The 15544-nt window shown below is 32.9% G+C and overlaps 2 protein-coding genes across 4 annotated transcripts; one reads left to right on the forward strand and one right to left on the reverse strand.

Annotated features, from left to right (window-relative positions):
* Positions 1 to 342: 342 nt before the first annotated feature.
* LOC139900098 (uncharacterized) lies at positions 343 to 1302 on the reverse strand. The gene has a single exon (XM_071882900.1). The coding sequence runs from the start codon at positions 1300 to 1302 to the stop codon at positions 343 to 345; it is 960 nt and encodes a 319-aa protein (XP_071739001.1).
* Positions 1303 to 4566: 3264 nt separating this feature from the next.
* Positions 4567 to 7115, forward strand: LOC139896329 (UDP-glucose 6-dehydrogenase 3-like). 3 transcript variants are annotated; one of them, XM_071878955.1, is made up of 2 exons: positions 4567 to 4621; positions 5394 to 7115. In XM_071878955.1, exon 2 carries the CDS (start codon positions 5406 to 5408, stop codon positions 6846 to 6848), a length of 1443 nt encoding a protein of 480 aa, XP_071735056.1. In that variant the 5' UTR covers positions 4567 to 4621; positions 5394 to 5405; the 3' UTR covers positions 6849 to 7115. The 3 variants fall into 3 exon arrangements, with proteins under 3 accessions (XP_071735056.1, XP_071735058.1, XP_071735057.1); XM_071878957.1 differs by having other exon boundaries at positions 4576 to 4621; positions 5406 to 7115; XM_071878956.1 differs by having other exon boundaries at positions 4579 to 4621; positions 5403 to 7115.
* The last annotated feature ends 8429 nt before the right edge of the window (positions 7116 to 15544 follow it).

The raw sequence follows: 15544 nt of genomic DNA on the forward strand, positions 1-15544 counted from the left end.
GATTCCCGACTTGAACCTCCTTTTTTTTCGATCACCGGACATGAACCCAATTCATTCTTAAACCTTGTTTGGTTCGCCAGGAGTTTTCATCTCCCGACTTGAACCTAGTCTTCTTGGACCTTGTTTGGTTCGTCTAGGATATTTAGTCTCCAGACATGAACCCAGTTCGATTTGAACCTTGTTTGGTTCGCCTTGGAGAATTCATCATTTTTTTACAGGGTTTGGAACCTAGTCAAGCTAGGCGGCTCATACCCACGCCGATTTTCTCTCTTTTTTTTCTTTTTAACCTTTTTTTTTAACTTTTTTTTGGTTTATTTATTTATTTATTTTTTTTTAGAATGATCACCCATCCCAATCGGGCTCCTCGAATGTAAGTCCTGTCATGTTAATGTTTGGATTCGATTCCTTGACTTTGCCGCCTCGAATTAGCCTCATCAACTGGTCATACTCTTCTTTTGTGAAATACGGTGACTGTTTCTCCTCCATGACAGCAGCAGTCTTGGTTGCAGGTTGTGTTTGAGGCCTGCTTCCAATCGGCTTTTTATTCCACCACTCCGGGTACCCGATGATCTCAAAACAACCATCAACTGTGTGTCCAGATTTCTTACAGTATGTGCATTCCTTTTCTTCTGCTTTAATTCTTTCATCTCTTTTGTAAGCGTATTGACTACTTGGTTTTCCTGATGCACGCATGTTTCTACCTGTAACTTGAATGGCAGAGGCCTCTGTGTTGTTATTCCTGGAATTACCAATCATTCTCTGTTGTTCATCTTGACTTACAAGGTGAAACGCAGCACCAACAGATGGTATAGGAGTGCTGCTCAAAATCTGAGTTCTAATTGCATTGTATTCTTCATTAAGACCCATCAAAAAGTCATACAATCGCTCTTTATCTCGCATAATTCCTATGGCTTTACCAATATCACACGTACACAGATTGCAACTACATGTTGGCATGATGGTCACAGATTGAATTTCATCCCATACCCCTCTTAATTTGGTGTAATAAGCGGATATAGACATGTTACCTTGATGAATTGCAGTCAAAGTTCTTCGCAATTCGTAAGCACGTGGTGCGTTTTCTTTCCCGAATCGTTCTTCAAGATCTACCCAGATGTCCCTTGCAGTGGCAGTATATTTTACGCTATTTTTGATTTCTTTAACCATTGAACTCACTAGCCATCCCCTCACCATTGCGTTACAGCGCTTCCAATTCATAAAATCTGCAGAATCTTCTTTTGGCATAGAAATTGAACCATCCACAAAACCATATTTGTTCTTGGCAAATAAAGCGTTAGCCATCTCACTTTTCCAATCATTGTAATACCCATCTCTGAGTATATCATCTCCTACAAAATTCTATCCAGGTTGATCAGATGGCGTCAAGTAATATGGTGATGTGATGTCGATGGTGATTTTTGTGATGCTTTCTCCTCCTGTCATATTTAGTTGTCGATTGATTGAAGATTTTGAGTTTTAATTGATTCTGATATTTAACAGATTGTTAATCGGTTGATTCGTCTTGTGAATTGATTCTTGAACGAATCGATTTGTGATTTAGGGTTTTTTTTTTTTTTTTTTTTTTGAGTGCATTGGGCGTATGTGATTTTGTGGAGTTTGATCGGTGTGATTAACCGATGGGTTTTGAGTTTAATTTGGTTATTGGATCTTTGCTCTTGATACCATATAGAATTTAGGCAACTGAAGAATTGTTTATTAATATAGCCAATTAAGAAACCAATATGTAAAAGGAAACAATTACAAATAAGGAAACACAAAACTAGAAGCATATACTAATTGGAATATTAAATCAATTGGTATTGTATTAGGATGATAATTAATATATCTCAACACTAATCTTAATTTTAATCTAATTTAATTTAATATACAACATATAATTAGTATTTTAAGAATGACTATCAAATTCGCATGATTATTATAGTGTGTATCTAATAACCAGATTTTCTTATTTCGACATGCAATATTACAAAATAATATTTAGGGATACTAATATGCACTACTCCATTATTTAATTAGTTTGAAAAACTATATAATTAAATGTTTTTTTAATTAAACTATATAAATAGTGACATAGTGTTCAAAACAAACAAAGAATTTATATATATATATATATATATATAAATATAAATTGTGGTAAATGGTGTCAACTTATGATTGGTTAACACCATTCGTTAATAGTAACTTTTTTTTTTTTCAAAACATGATTTGGCCAACACCCCCAAACCACTAACCCAATACCATTCGGATCCCCTGACCAGCTCCACCAACCCGACCCGAATACCCGCTACTGTAGCTACAGTACTTCTTTTTTTTTTCTTCCCGAAACCAACCCGCAGCGAAAGCGAGGGCCAAAAAACTAGTTTAATTAATTTACAGCTACGCCTTCAATTGATATTTTTCAAATTATGTATAAGGATTTTGATAACAAATATAAATAGGATGTGAGTTTAAGAAGCACCAATGATTGTTTAAGCATCACTAGCGTCGCACGAATGATTAAGGATTTTAATAAGTTAATTAATTAATTACTAGAATGGACGTGAAGTGAAGTGGAAGATGAAATGGCCTTTGGAAAAAGTTGCCCACGTGTCACACACGTCGTTATCATGTAATTTTACGATCCTACAATCCTATTTAGATTAAAATACTTTCGATTATCACTAAATTTTCATTAATAAACGACTATACACGGACGTCATGTCAACACCTTCTAAAACTTCTTTCTACACCAACCAAGCAATACACAATTTCACAAATGTAGAGTATAGAGGATGTGAGATATAGACAATCACTCCACATACCACATAATTGAAAAGTCGTTTCTTCAATCACGTATTGGGAAATCATTTTTCTAGTAAGAGTAGAAATAGTCGTCCCTATACGCGAAGTAGAGACAGCTTTCGGATCTTACTATATATGAATGAGAACTAAATTTTATCATCCATAGCATAATCATTAAAACTTAGAGCCAATAAATTATAAGTTATCAATCATCAAATCAAAGTACATGTGCTATACGCATAACCAATTTATTTAACACATTCATTTTCAAATACATAAGTTAATAAAACACGAAGATGAGAACTAAATGTAAGGACTAATGAGGACAAAATGAGAGCGATTTTAGATAAGAGTGGTTTTATTATTCGTTAAAGATAGAAATGTATGAAATTAATAGATTTAAAACCATATCGCATTTTATAAAATTTATAAATAAAATTAGAGAAAGTAAAAGTCGGCGTTTGCTATGTAAAAACTCTTTGGAAGTATGGGCCCATGTTCGAGCATCACTTGTGGCAAAGATTTATACCTCTTACACAGTGAGATCAACCTCATTCTTGTCATATAAGGGATGTTCAGTGAATGTATCTTACTTGCATCCGATTCTTATGGAGCGAGTTTGGTGGGTTTTAATAGGAGACACATGGTTTAAATATTATTGTCAATCTACACCTTTTAAACTAAAATGCAGGTTTCACTTTTGCCATTTAATTCAAATGCTCGTGGCTTCCTCAATACCATGCAAAAGTTCTAGAATGAAGAGCGTACGTGATCGGTTATGTGAGTTGAGCGTTGTCTATTAATATTCAAACGCTAAGTAACTATATATGTTAGAAGCTACATTATCGTGCGGAATAATGAAATCACATTCTCGTTGTTCATCTAACTTAAAAAGAATATGAATGAAGAGGTTTTTGTTACATTTGTTTTGACATACAAAATGACTATAAAACGAGGTTTTTTTTTTTTTTTTTTTTACTTTCGGGGTCTAAAGGACAAATAAAAAAACTTCATGGTTACAAAATGCTAAAAGCAGAAAGTATTTTTATAACTTGATCACTCCCTTTCCTTCTACCAAATGCACGTTGGTGGACTCCTCGTGTTGTCATTGAAAAACAAGATCTTAGAAATAAAAACTTAGTTAACCTCGGAAAATTGATATTTACTAGAGTGTTTCTCTTGGGGTCCTTTTTTCGCTCGAACGGGGATTTAATCTTATTCGACGGGCTAGCGTTTCTCTAGTTCTGAAGTTGATACGTGGTTTATTGGGTACGAGAGGTTACTTTGGTTTGCAGGCCTCGGGTTAGGTGCTGCTGGAGTGCCTGACGTTCATTTTGGTCGTGCGGCTTTTATGTAGCGGCGAATATAGTGTTAGATACGAGATCGGTTTTATGTATGTTTTAGATTTAGGTTTGGTGGTTTGTACGTATGTACTGTCTTTTACTTTTTCAATGTGCTCGCTTTCTTCCAATGTTATCGTCCAATATTTGTAGGACGATCAGAGTGAGACCTTTCAATATTTGTCGTTCGTGTTTACCACTGGATCTTTGCGATCTTATATATATATATATATATATATATATATATATATATATATATATATATATATATATATATATTTGCCAAAAAAAAAAAAAAAAAAAGTTTCTCCGAGGGACCTTTAGTGTCATATTTATTAAATTTAAAGGGTTGATTCTGTACGTTTTAAATTATTACTCCATATAAACATACACCCGCTATCTCTGTTTTGTATTACACATAACAGAAACAGATCTCTTCCATTTTCAAACTTTCCGATCGCTGAACGCTGATCTATCCGGTAACATTTCCGACTCGTAACTTTACGTTTCAATTTTATCCTAATTTTATATTTTTGTTTGAATCAAACTGTTATTTACTCTAATTGCTATTTCTTATAATCAGATCATGACATCATGTTGACATTTTGTATAATTAAGTTCTGATCTAACATTTTTAGGTCTTTATTTATAGTCAGCTGAATTTGTAGGTTGTTAAGTATGAATCGGTAATATTAACATGAGATCTGTGTTGTTTAGATTGTTCAATTGATGTTAACAATGATGATTATAAGCTAGATGAAATTAGCTTTTTATTTTTTATAGTTGCTTACATCTGAAGCAGATCTGAGTGTTTACCTAAATTCAAACAAATTTCTCTGTACAATATATGCTCGTTTATAAAGCTCCATTATGCCTGTAGTTAAGGTTTAATGGCATGGAAATGTATCCAATTCATTGCTTTTTACATCCTGTAGCCATAAACTTCATAAAATTATGTAAACATCACTAGCGTGGCACCCATGTAATGTACCACGTCATCCAAATCTTGCGCTACACTATCGGTTAACAAGTTACAGGTCCAATACATACAACAGGTTGAATTGAAAGCTTATTACTCATATAGTAGTGTACTATGTAATAAGTTGGACACAATTATGTGTACCTACCCTTAGTATTTATTTGATTCTATGATGGATAGAATACAATTTGAGCTAGATGCATCATATGATTTATGGGACTCTTTTTGAATGGTGAATTTTTTTTTTTTTTTTTTGGAATTGTGGTATACAGGAACACGAGAAGATGGTGAAGATCTGCTGCATTGGAGCTGGGTATGTAGGGGGACCCACCATGGCTGTCATAGCACTCAAGTGCCCTGATATCGAAGTGGTTGTAGTTGATATTTCCGTACCTCGTATCACAGCTTGGAATAGCGACCAGCTTCCTATATACGAACCAGGTCTTGATGATGTCGTGAAGCAGCGTCGTGGCAAGAACCTGTTTTTCAGCACCGATGTTGAGAAGCATGTGTGTGAAGCTGATATAGTATTTGTTTCGGTTAACACCCCGACAAAAACACGCGGTCTTGGTGCCGGTAAAGCTGCTGATCTTACATACTGGGAAAGTGCTGCTCGTATGATTGCTGATGTGTCAAAATCAGACAAAATTGTTGTTGAAAAGTCAACTGTCCCTGTGAAAACAGCTGAGGCGATTGAAAAAATTCTGACACATAACAGTAAAGGAATTAACTTTCAGATTCTTTCGAACCCTGAATTTTTAGCTGAGGGAACCGCAATCGAAGATCTTTTTAAACCCGACCGAGTCCTCATCGGTGGTAGGGAAACGCCAGGTGGACAGGCAGCTATTAAGGCGTTGAAGGACGTGTATGCTCACTGGGTCCCGGTGGAAAATATCATCACTACCAATTTATGGTCTGCTGAGCTGTCAAAACTTGCTGCCAACGCCTTCTTGGCACAGAGAATCTCTTCAGTTAATGCCATGTCAGCTCTTTGTGAGGCAACAGGTGCAAATGTTACCCAGGTTGCTTATGCAGTTGGAAAGGATACTAGAATTGGTCCAAAGTTTTTGAACGCGAGTGTTGGATTCGGTGGTTCTTGTTTCCAGAAGGATATTTTGAACTTGGTTTACATTTGCGAGTGCAATGGGCTACCTGAAGTGGCTGAATACTGGAAACAAGTCATCAAGATTAATGATTACCAAAAGACCCGTTTTGTAAACCGTGTTGTAGCCTCTATGTTTAACACGGTGTCAAACAAGAAGATTGCAATACTTGGATTTGCGTTCAAGAAAGATACCGGTGACACACGTGAAACCCCTGCAATTGATGTTTGCAAAGGTTTGCTTGGGGACAAGGCTATGTTGAGTATCTACGATCCGCAAGTTACAGAGGATCAGATCCAAAGAGATCTTTCGATGAAGAAGTTTGACTGGGACCATCCTCTGCACCTTCAGCCAATGAGTCCTACTACAGTGAAGCAAGTTGGTGTTGTTTGGGATGCTTATGCAGCCACCAAGGATGCACATGGTGTGTGTATTTTGACTGAATGGGACGAGTTCAAAAATCTTGATTTCCAGAAGATATATGATAATATGCAGAAACCCGCTTTTGTTTTTGATGGTAGGAATGTTGTTGATAGTGAGAAACTGAGAAAGATTGGTTTTATTGTTTACTCGATCGGTAAGCCATTGGATGCCTGGCTCAAGGACATGCCTGCTTTAGTCTAAAGGAACAGTTTGTTATGATCAAGTGGCTTTTGGTGGAACCTCAGCGCACTAGTCGGTTCAATCTTTTACTATTTTTGGTTGCTCACTTCTTTTATTCTCATATTTGTTCCCTGTGGTGAAAAAAACATTCATGTGGGTTACCACTTACCATATATGTTTACTCAGCTTTATGTTCATCCTACTCTGTATCAGTCGATATTGTTGCATTTTTCAACTTTAGTGAACCTTAATATGACCGCTTTTGATTAAACAATTGTTAATATAGTTCAAGGAATATGTGATTGGAGGATGGATGTATTGATGTATTCTTGTTGACTTTACATGGTGTTGTATTTACAACAACAACAACAATACCCAATCCCACGAATGTAGGGTATGGGGAGGTGGAGTGTAGACAATCATTCCTCGAACCCTAGATTAGAAAGAAGTCACTACTCCACTCGCGGGTATAGAACCCGTGACTAGATAAGATCGTCCCTCCCTCTACTCGAGAGCCAAGAGATTGCTTCCTAAAGGACCTCCGACCAGAAAATGCTCCTCAAAACGAAATAGTGCGAGCATACGTACCTGTAAGAGTTATGAGCAGAAAAAGCAACCATACAAAGTATCCATAAAAGAAAACACAAATAGCAGTAATGCACCACAGTATGACAAATAGCATGGATAATATAATGCGCAGAAATATGTAAAATCAAGTAGACATGTAAACAATCAAAATGCACAGCCATAATCAAAAAACATAGATAGAGAGGCGTATACACTTATACATGGTGTTGTATTTGTTATGAGATAATACAACTCAAATTTGTCTTACGTTTAACTGCTCAAGTTGTTTTTCCCACTGTGAGGATGATCAAATCCTTTTAATGCATTTTCACTTTGTGTCTATATTAGATGCCGTACAGAACTATCAATTCAGTAAGTTTTATGCTATAGTTCAGTAAGTTTTATGCTTTTGCAATGACGTTGTACAGATCTCTTCGACTTGTGCTGTAGGCTCCACTGTTTTGCAGTGCAGCTGTATAGATGATAGTTACTGATAAGTGTATACTCTAATCTCCAACTTACTTCTTTTATCTTGCAAATTGCAATTGCAATACTTAAATTGTGTACACAATACACAATATTGCTTACTGTTTAAGGTGTGATTTTTATTAGGCCTCTTAACTAATTAATAGAACAGTTGAACAAGCAATTCTATTACAAGTTCTGTTTTTCTTTTTCTTTTTTTCTTTTTTTTTTTTTTTAGTTTTTTTTAGTTTTGGTAAGGTGGAAATGTAATACCCCCGTTACTAACAAAGGCCGTTTATTACTGAATATTAAAGTCGTAAATAAAGAAACAATACATACTTAAAACTGTTACTTGAGGATGTTGACTAAGCTAAAGTATGTTTCAAAATAAATATATCTTACTCGTAATGATATTAATAACTCAGTGCAATTTCAGTTATGCCCTTATTATATATAGAAGTTATACCCTTATTAAAAAGTGTATAGAATTGAATAAACTGTGTCAAAAGCGTTTATGTTCATGTTCTAAATTGTGTAAATTTAGACGAAGTAGTTCAAAAGTGTATATGTACAAAATATTTATAAGTGTTGACGTGTTCATTTGTAAAATGTTTGGTTTTATAAATATATATTTACTTAGAAAATTAAATTATAATTACTTAGTTCATTTTGGTAAAATAAAATTCAATTTAGTATGTTGTAACATAGTTGATTGATCTGTGTGTTGAGTCGATTGTTGTGACACAAGTTAAATCTAAAAAATGAAGTAATTCAGATCTCGGCTCTTCAATGACTTTGACTTAAAAATCGTGTTATTGACTCTCTCGAATTATATGCGGCTCTAATGAATTATTTATTGACTCCCTCTAAGACCGTTGTTAGAAAGATTCAACAATAATTTGCGACTTGAATTATAAGCAAGAAGTTATAAAAACATATAGATGTGGTTAGTTTTATATACTTTAAAAATCAAATAATTCGAATTATTAAGTATTTTTAGTATGTTTTTCTTTGACTTTTTTCACCGTTCGTCCCTTGATTATACGTCATTTTACAATTAGAGTTCCTCAGGGTTTTTTTTTTGCATTTAGAAAACTTTAGTTTTCAAAATAGTGCAATCAGAGTTCTTCCGTTAAACTTCCGTTAAAAAGGTCCGTTAAAGATGGTCATGTGCAACGCGTGTGAGGGTAAACTTGTCATTTATGCTTCATCTTCATCTTCAGTTCTTTGTTTAGTTGACTCGGTAGCTTTCATTTTACTTTTTTATGTTGTAGAGCTTTCTATTAACGTGAATGACAAAGTAATTTTTTATTATTTAAGAGTTTAAATTTGCATTTTGAAAAGTCATCACGCGTTTATGTAATTATGATTTAAATAACATATACTAGTAATTAGCAAAGAAATTATGCAGAAAATAGAAATAATTAATTTATCATGTTTTGCTACTGTAAGAGGAGGTAACATGATTTTTATTTTGTACATTTTCGATAACTAAAATTGTAACACTATTAATCATTATTATTGTTGGAATTGATCATTTACGATTTAAATATAAAAACAAAAATATAATGATAAAATAATCATCTTACAAACTCGAATACAAACAACCACTAAACAAAAATATAAATAGAAAAGAATCCAGATATAATAGAAAATAAAAATATGCTCCGTGTATATGGGTCTTTAGCATAAGTAATTACTCTATATTTAGAAAGCGCAAAAATAAAATACTGTTATAATTTAGCAGTATAACTACCTTTAGTGGTCTGGTTCTTGACTGTAGGCTATTGATTATTAGAAGATAAAAGAGAGGGAGAGAGTATATTATAATTTTTGGTACATTTGATTTACATTCATCGATCCTTATTTATACTACTCAAATTCCACTGTACAATTCATTCATGAGATATCAAATAGGATTTGCTTTTTGACTTTATGTACAAATTTGTCGGCCACTTTTTTATGTCTTATAACACTCCCCCTTGGACGACAATTTTATTTTGTTGGAGATCAACTATAAGTTACTGCCTCGTTAAAAACCTTGCTAAAGAAAACTCAGTGGGAAAAAACTTTAGCTAAGGGAAAAAGAGTGCAGCATGGAGTTGACTCCCCCTCAAGTAGACATTGCTTCAGTTGTTACATCTTTTGAACATGTCTCATGCCAATGTTATGAACGTGTGTTCTGAAAATAGCAGTTGGAAGTGCTTTCGTGAAAAGATCAGCAGAGTTTTTGCTGGACTGCACATATCTCATTTCAATCTGGTTGTCCTTAATGAGATTTTGAGTGTATGAGAAGAATCTAGGAGGTATGTGTTTTGTTCGGTCACTTTTGATATACCTTTCTTTCATCTGTGCTATGCAAGCTGCATTATCTTCATAGATAGTTGTTGGACTTTTATCGCGTTCCAGTCCACAAGAATCAGTAATGAATTGTGTCATTGATCTCAACCAAAAACATTCCTGAGTAGCTTCATGTAATGCAATCACTTCGGCATGATTTGATGATGTTGCAACAAGTGTTTGTTTTTGAGAACGCCATGATATTGCGGTACCTCCATTTAGGAATACATATCAATTTTGAGATTTAGCTTTATGTGGATCAGGTAAATAACCTGCATCTGCATAACCAACCAAATCTTGTTTTGATTCGTTAGAATAAAATAATCCTAAATCAGTAGTGTGACGACCCGGGAATTTCCGACCAAATTTAAACTTAATCTTTATATGAATTCGATACAATAACCAAAGTCTGTATTACTGAGTCTCAAAATTTTTGAACTGTTTTATGAAATCATTTAACCTTTGACTATTCCCGACAATTCACGAACCATTATGTGCAAATGAATAGGTAGTGTAAATATAAGTGTATATATTAATTCGAATTAATATAATACAATATATAAACTTTTACATAAGTAGTATATATATTGGAATATATATAAAGTTTATAAAGACTTAATATTCAATGTATGTTATTTTATAATATATAAAATATGATACAATTAATAAATCATAACAGTAACATATTAAATGAAATTACAAGTTGAAAATATAATTGTATGATTATTACCTTATTATTAATATTAATATCAATATCATTATGATTAATATCAATATTCTAATATGAAAATAGAATACATGTAACTTGGTATATCTTTTATATCACTTGTAATATTAGATATTATTACCGTTAGGAGTCATTAGTATTATTATAAATTATTATTAGGAACTAATATCTTTTAGTATTATTAACATTTTTATTATTATTGTTATTGTTATAAGTAATACAATTTAATATTTACTATTATGAATAATGTTATTATTATCATTTATTTTTTACTAACATTATAAATATTATGAAAATAATAATTATTATTATTATTAAATTCATTAAAATTAATATGACATATTATTATTATGACATATTATTATTATTATAAATATTATTAATTATTATTATTAACTGTATCTAGTTTATTAGTAACATAATTATGAATATTAACAATAAGTATATAACTCTTGCGTATGAATTATAGAATTCTTAATTAGTTACATGTTAACATCAACTGTATTAAATTGGTACGAATTGTTCTTCAAATTAGATTCATATCGATATTAGTAGTACAATCAATTACCAACTATATTAGATTTTATTGTATTTTATTAATTTCTCTACTTTAATTTGTCTGATTGAGAAATTGAGAACCAAGTTTTCCTATACAATGAACCAATTCAGTTCATACGTAAATCATAAAACCTATTACTAACTTTAGCAATCACACAAAAATCGTTAAAGCCACTTTACTCTCACATTCGATAAAACAACCATCATCTCTCATCTTCTATCTCTCTCCCTTCTAATCATTTAAACCAAGAACTAACATCGATCACAACACAAGACCTTCACCGTGAGCATGTACTACTACTGTGCTGCAGACCATTTTCTGTTCAACCCAAAACATCTTCCACGATCATTCACCATCCTTCATCACCACATCACCTCTATTAAACCACCCACTTCACCTCCATTTTTTTTCAGCCACCACCGCCACCTGCAACAGCAAGTTTTCTGTTGTTTGTACGCCACAGCTCACTTGTTAATATCCCTATTATTGTTCGAATAACTCAAGAGTAATAAAGATGATGATGATCGGTATGATAATGCAGATACGTGATCAAGCTATCACCTGCTTTTTTTAAATTAGTACATGACAACTTGAACTATTAATTAATATTGCAAGTTGTAGTGGGTACCCGATGATCATGCTGCCACTTTATGCTTTTGCCGACAATTCCTACACCAAATAACCCACTATCAATTTAATAATGGCTGAGGTTATCTTGTTATCTTTAAACTGTCGACTTCAAATCAAATGGAAAATCGAACGGGCTATGAGCTTTGTACTTGGGCCGAGTTATTATTGATGTTACTAGTGAACCGAAACCCAACCCATGTATCTTTTGGGCTGCTATGAAGAATACTGGCTGCTAGGTTCGCTTCATTTATTGTTTCACTTTCTCACAACTATTTTTATAACCCATCATATTTCTGTTTGATTAATAAACCCACACGAAACCTGCAGATGAAGTCAGTGAATTGATGATGATGATGATGATGGTGGTGGATAATTGTGATTATGATGTTAGGAAATAATAATCGGGATGATTAAAATATGGATGATGATATTGATAACATGATTTATAGATAATGATAAAATGGTTATGATTATGGTTATGCTTATGATTATAATCATGATTTTGTTATGATTAGGGTTAGTTAATACGTATAACTAAATTGATGATAATGATATGAAAGAATAAGGATAATGATGAGAATGGTTAACGATGATTCTAAGTTACGATATTGATAATAATATTGAATCGATAACGGGTTAATTAGGATATTTAGATGATGCTCGTTAAATAAGATTGAAGAAGAAGATGAGATTGATGAGGATGATAGACGATGATGATGATTTATTAGGGTTATGGAGTCTGATGTTAGAAGTGATGATGATTATGATGAAGATGAACACAGACAAGTAATTGTTAAATAGAATTAATCTGTGAATTAAATCAAAAAGTAACAGTTAGAACAATGGTTTAGGGAAGTGTTGGTTACACAGTAGGTCCTGAGTTCGAGCCTAGCCTCCTGCAGTTTTTTTTTAATTTAAACAATAACAACCTGTTATTGGACTGCCCATCCTGTTGGGCCGTAACTGATATGGATTGAAGACTAGATATGCTGTTGGACTTGATTTTAAAAACGGGTTAACTACATTTGGTTCCATATAATAACAGAAAAATGGTTTTGGAGGAGTGGTTTGGTGTGTTACAATGTTAGCGAGAGGTCTCGAGTTCGAGCCCGGGCATGGGCGTTTATTTTTAAACTTGATACTATAAGGTAGCCTTTCTTATTATTATTATTATTATTATTATTATTATTATTATTATTATTATTATTATTATTGTTATTATTATCATTATCATTAATATTGTTATTATCATTAACATTATAATTAACATTATAATTAAAAATATTACTATCATTATTATTACATTCATTAACATGATTTTTTTTTTACATAATTTTAATTACATTACTTTTATTATCATTGTTACAATATTATTATTACTACAAACAAATTTGATTATTATTATTATCAAAAATTATTATTTTCATTATCACTACTAGGATTACTATTATTAATTTACTCAATAAATATTATATATAAGGAAAATATATTTATTACATATAACATAACTATACTGATATTCGTATAATAAATACTAAATTATTTATCTAAAGTATGTAAAATAAAGTATAGTTAATTTAGTTATTAATGAAAACATACAATTTACTAACATAAAAATTAATAATAAAACATAAATTTGTTCGATTACCATTATATGTGTTAATATATATATCAATGATATAGGTTCGTGAATTCAAGGCCGACCCTATACTTGTTCAATGTCGTTCTATGTATTTTTACTACAAAATACATTAGGTGAGTTTCATTTCCCTTTTACTCATTACATTTTTGGGCTGAGAATACATGCACTGTTTTAATAACTGTTTTACAATATTTATATGCGTGAGTTTCATTTGCCCTTTTTACTCTTTACGTTTTTGGGCTGAGAATACATGCAAATGCTTTATTAACTGTTTTACAATATTTATATGCGTGAGTTTCATTTGATTCCCTTTTACTCTTTACATTTTTGGGACTGAGAATACATGCAAATGCTTTATTAACTGTTTTACAATAATTATATGCGTGAGTTTCATTTGCTCCCTTTTACTCATTATATTTTTGGGACTGAGAATACATGCGCTGCTTTTATAAATGCTTTACGAAATAGACACAAGTGATCGAAACTACATTCTATGGTTGTATTATCAAATCGAATATCACCCTATATAGTCTGGTAATCTAAGAATTAGGGAACAGAAACCCTAATTGACGCGAACTCTAAAGATAGATCTATAGGGCCCAACAAGCCCCATCCAAAGTACCGGATGCTTTAGTACTTCGAAATTTATATCATGTCCGAAGGAGGATCCCGGAATGATGGGGATATTCTTATATGCATATTGTGAATGTTGGTTACCAGGTGTTCAATCCATATGAATGATATTTTGTCTCTATGCATGGGATGTTTATTTATGAGAATTGGGAATATGAAATCTTGTGATCTATTAAAATTATGAAATGATTATTTATGTTAAACTAATGAACTCACCAACCTTTTGGTTGACACTTGAAAGCATGTTTATTCTCAGGTATGAAAGAAACATTTCCGCTGTGCATTTGCTCATTTTAAAGACGCTATTTGGAGTCGATCATCGCAATGGAACCAGTTGTTGGTGACTTTGTCCAGATGGATTAGGACGGGTCCTTTCAGTTGGTATCAGAGCGGTGGTCTTAGCGAACCGGGTCTTGCATTAGTGTGTCTAACTGATAGTCGTTAGGATGCATTAGTGAGTCTGGACTTCGACCGTGTCTGCATGTCAAAAGTTTTGCTTATCATTTCTAGTCGAAAATCATCTGCTTATCATCCTTAGGAAATTACCTACTTGTCATTCTTAGTCTAGATACCTCTTACTGGAATGATTGCTTGAATAGTGTATAGACATATCTTAGCGTATCTGCTACTTCATATCTTAACGTACCTGTTATTGTTATCTCTACCTGACAGCTTCCGTAGATTCCTCCGTAACTTATGGGATTTTAGTATTATATATGCATATGTAAATTATGTATTACAGGGTACTAATCTACATTCTATAATCTATTCTTATCGAAAATCCTTCTTCCAAACGTACGAGATAAATCTCTCAACCAGTTTAAATTCCTCGGATTCCGATAACTATTCCGATATGGAGTTTCACCTATCAGCGTCACCGGGATGAATCAACCAATCAGTCATCCCCAATTCATTTGATGAGTTCGTAGTCGACTTAAACAAAGAAGAGCGAAAAAGACGATCTCTTCCACCAACCGAATTCACCTCTTGACAAAGAACCTGAAGCGTTTACCTGCGAACTTGTTCGAGACACCATCTTCACCCTCATTTCTAAAGTAACTCGAAAAGATTATATTCTATCCACAATTCTGAACTTTATTCATCCGCTCTTTCCGGCCGACAATCATCCTGGAGTAATAAGTCAACAAACTTCG

Source organism: Rutidosis leptorrhynchoides, chromosome 3 (genome assembly GCF_046630445.1).
Source record: "Rutidosis leptorrhynchoides isolate AG116_Rl617_1_P2 chromosome 3, CSIRO_AGI_Rlap_v1, whole genome shotgun sequence".
Taxonomy (NCBI): domain Eukaryota; kingdom Viridiplantae; phylum Streptophyta; class Magnoliopsida; order Asterales; family Asteraceae; genus Rutidosis; species Rutidosis leptorrhynchoides.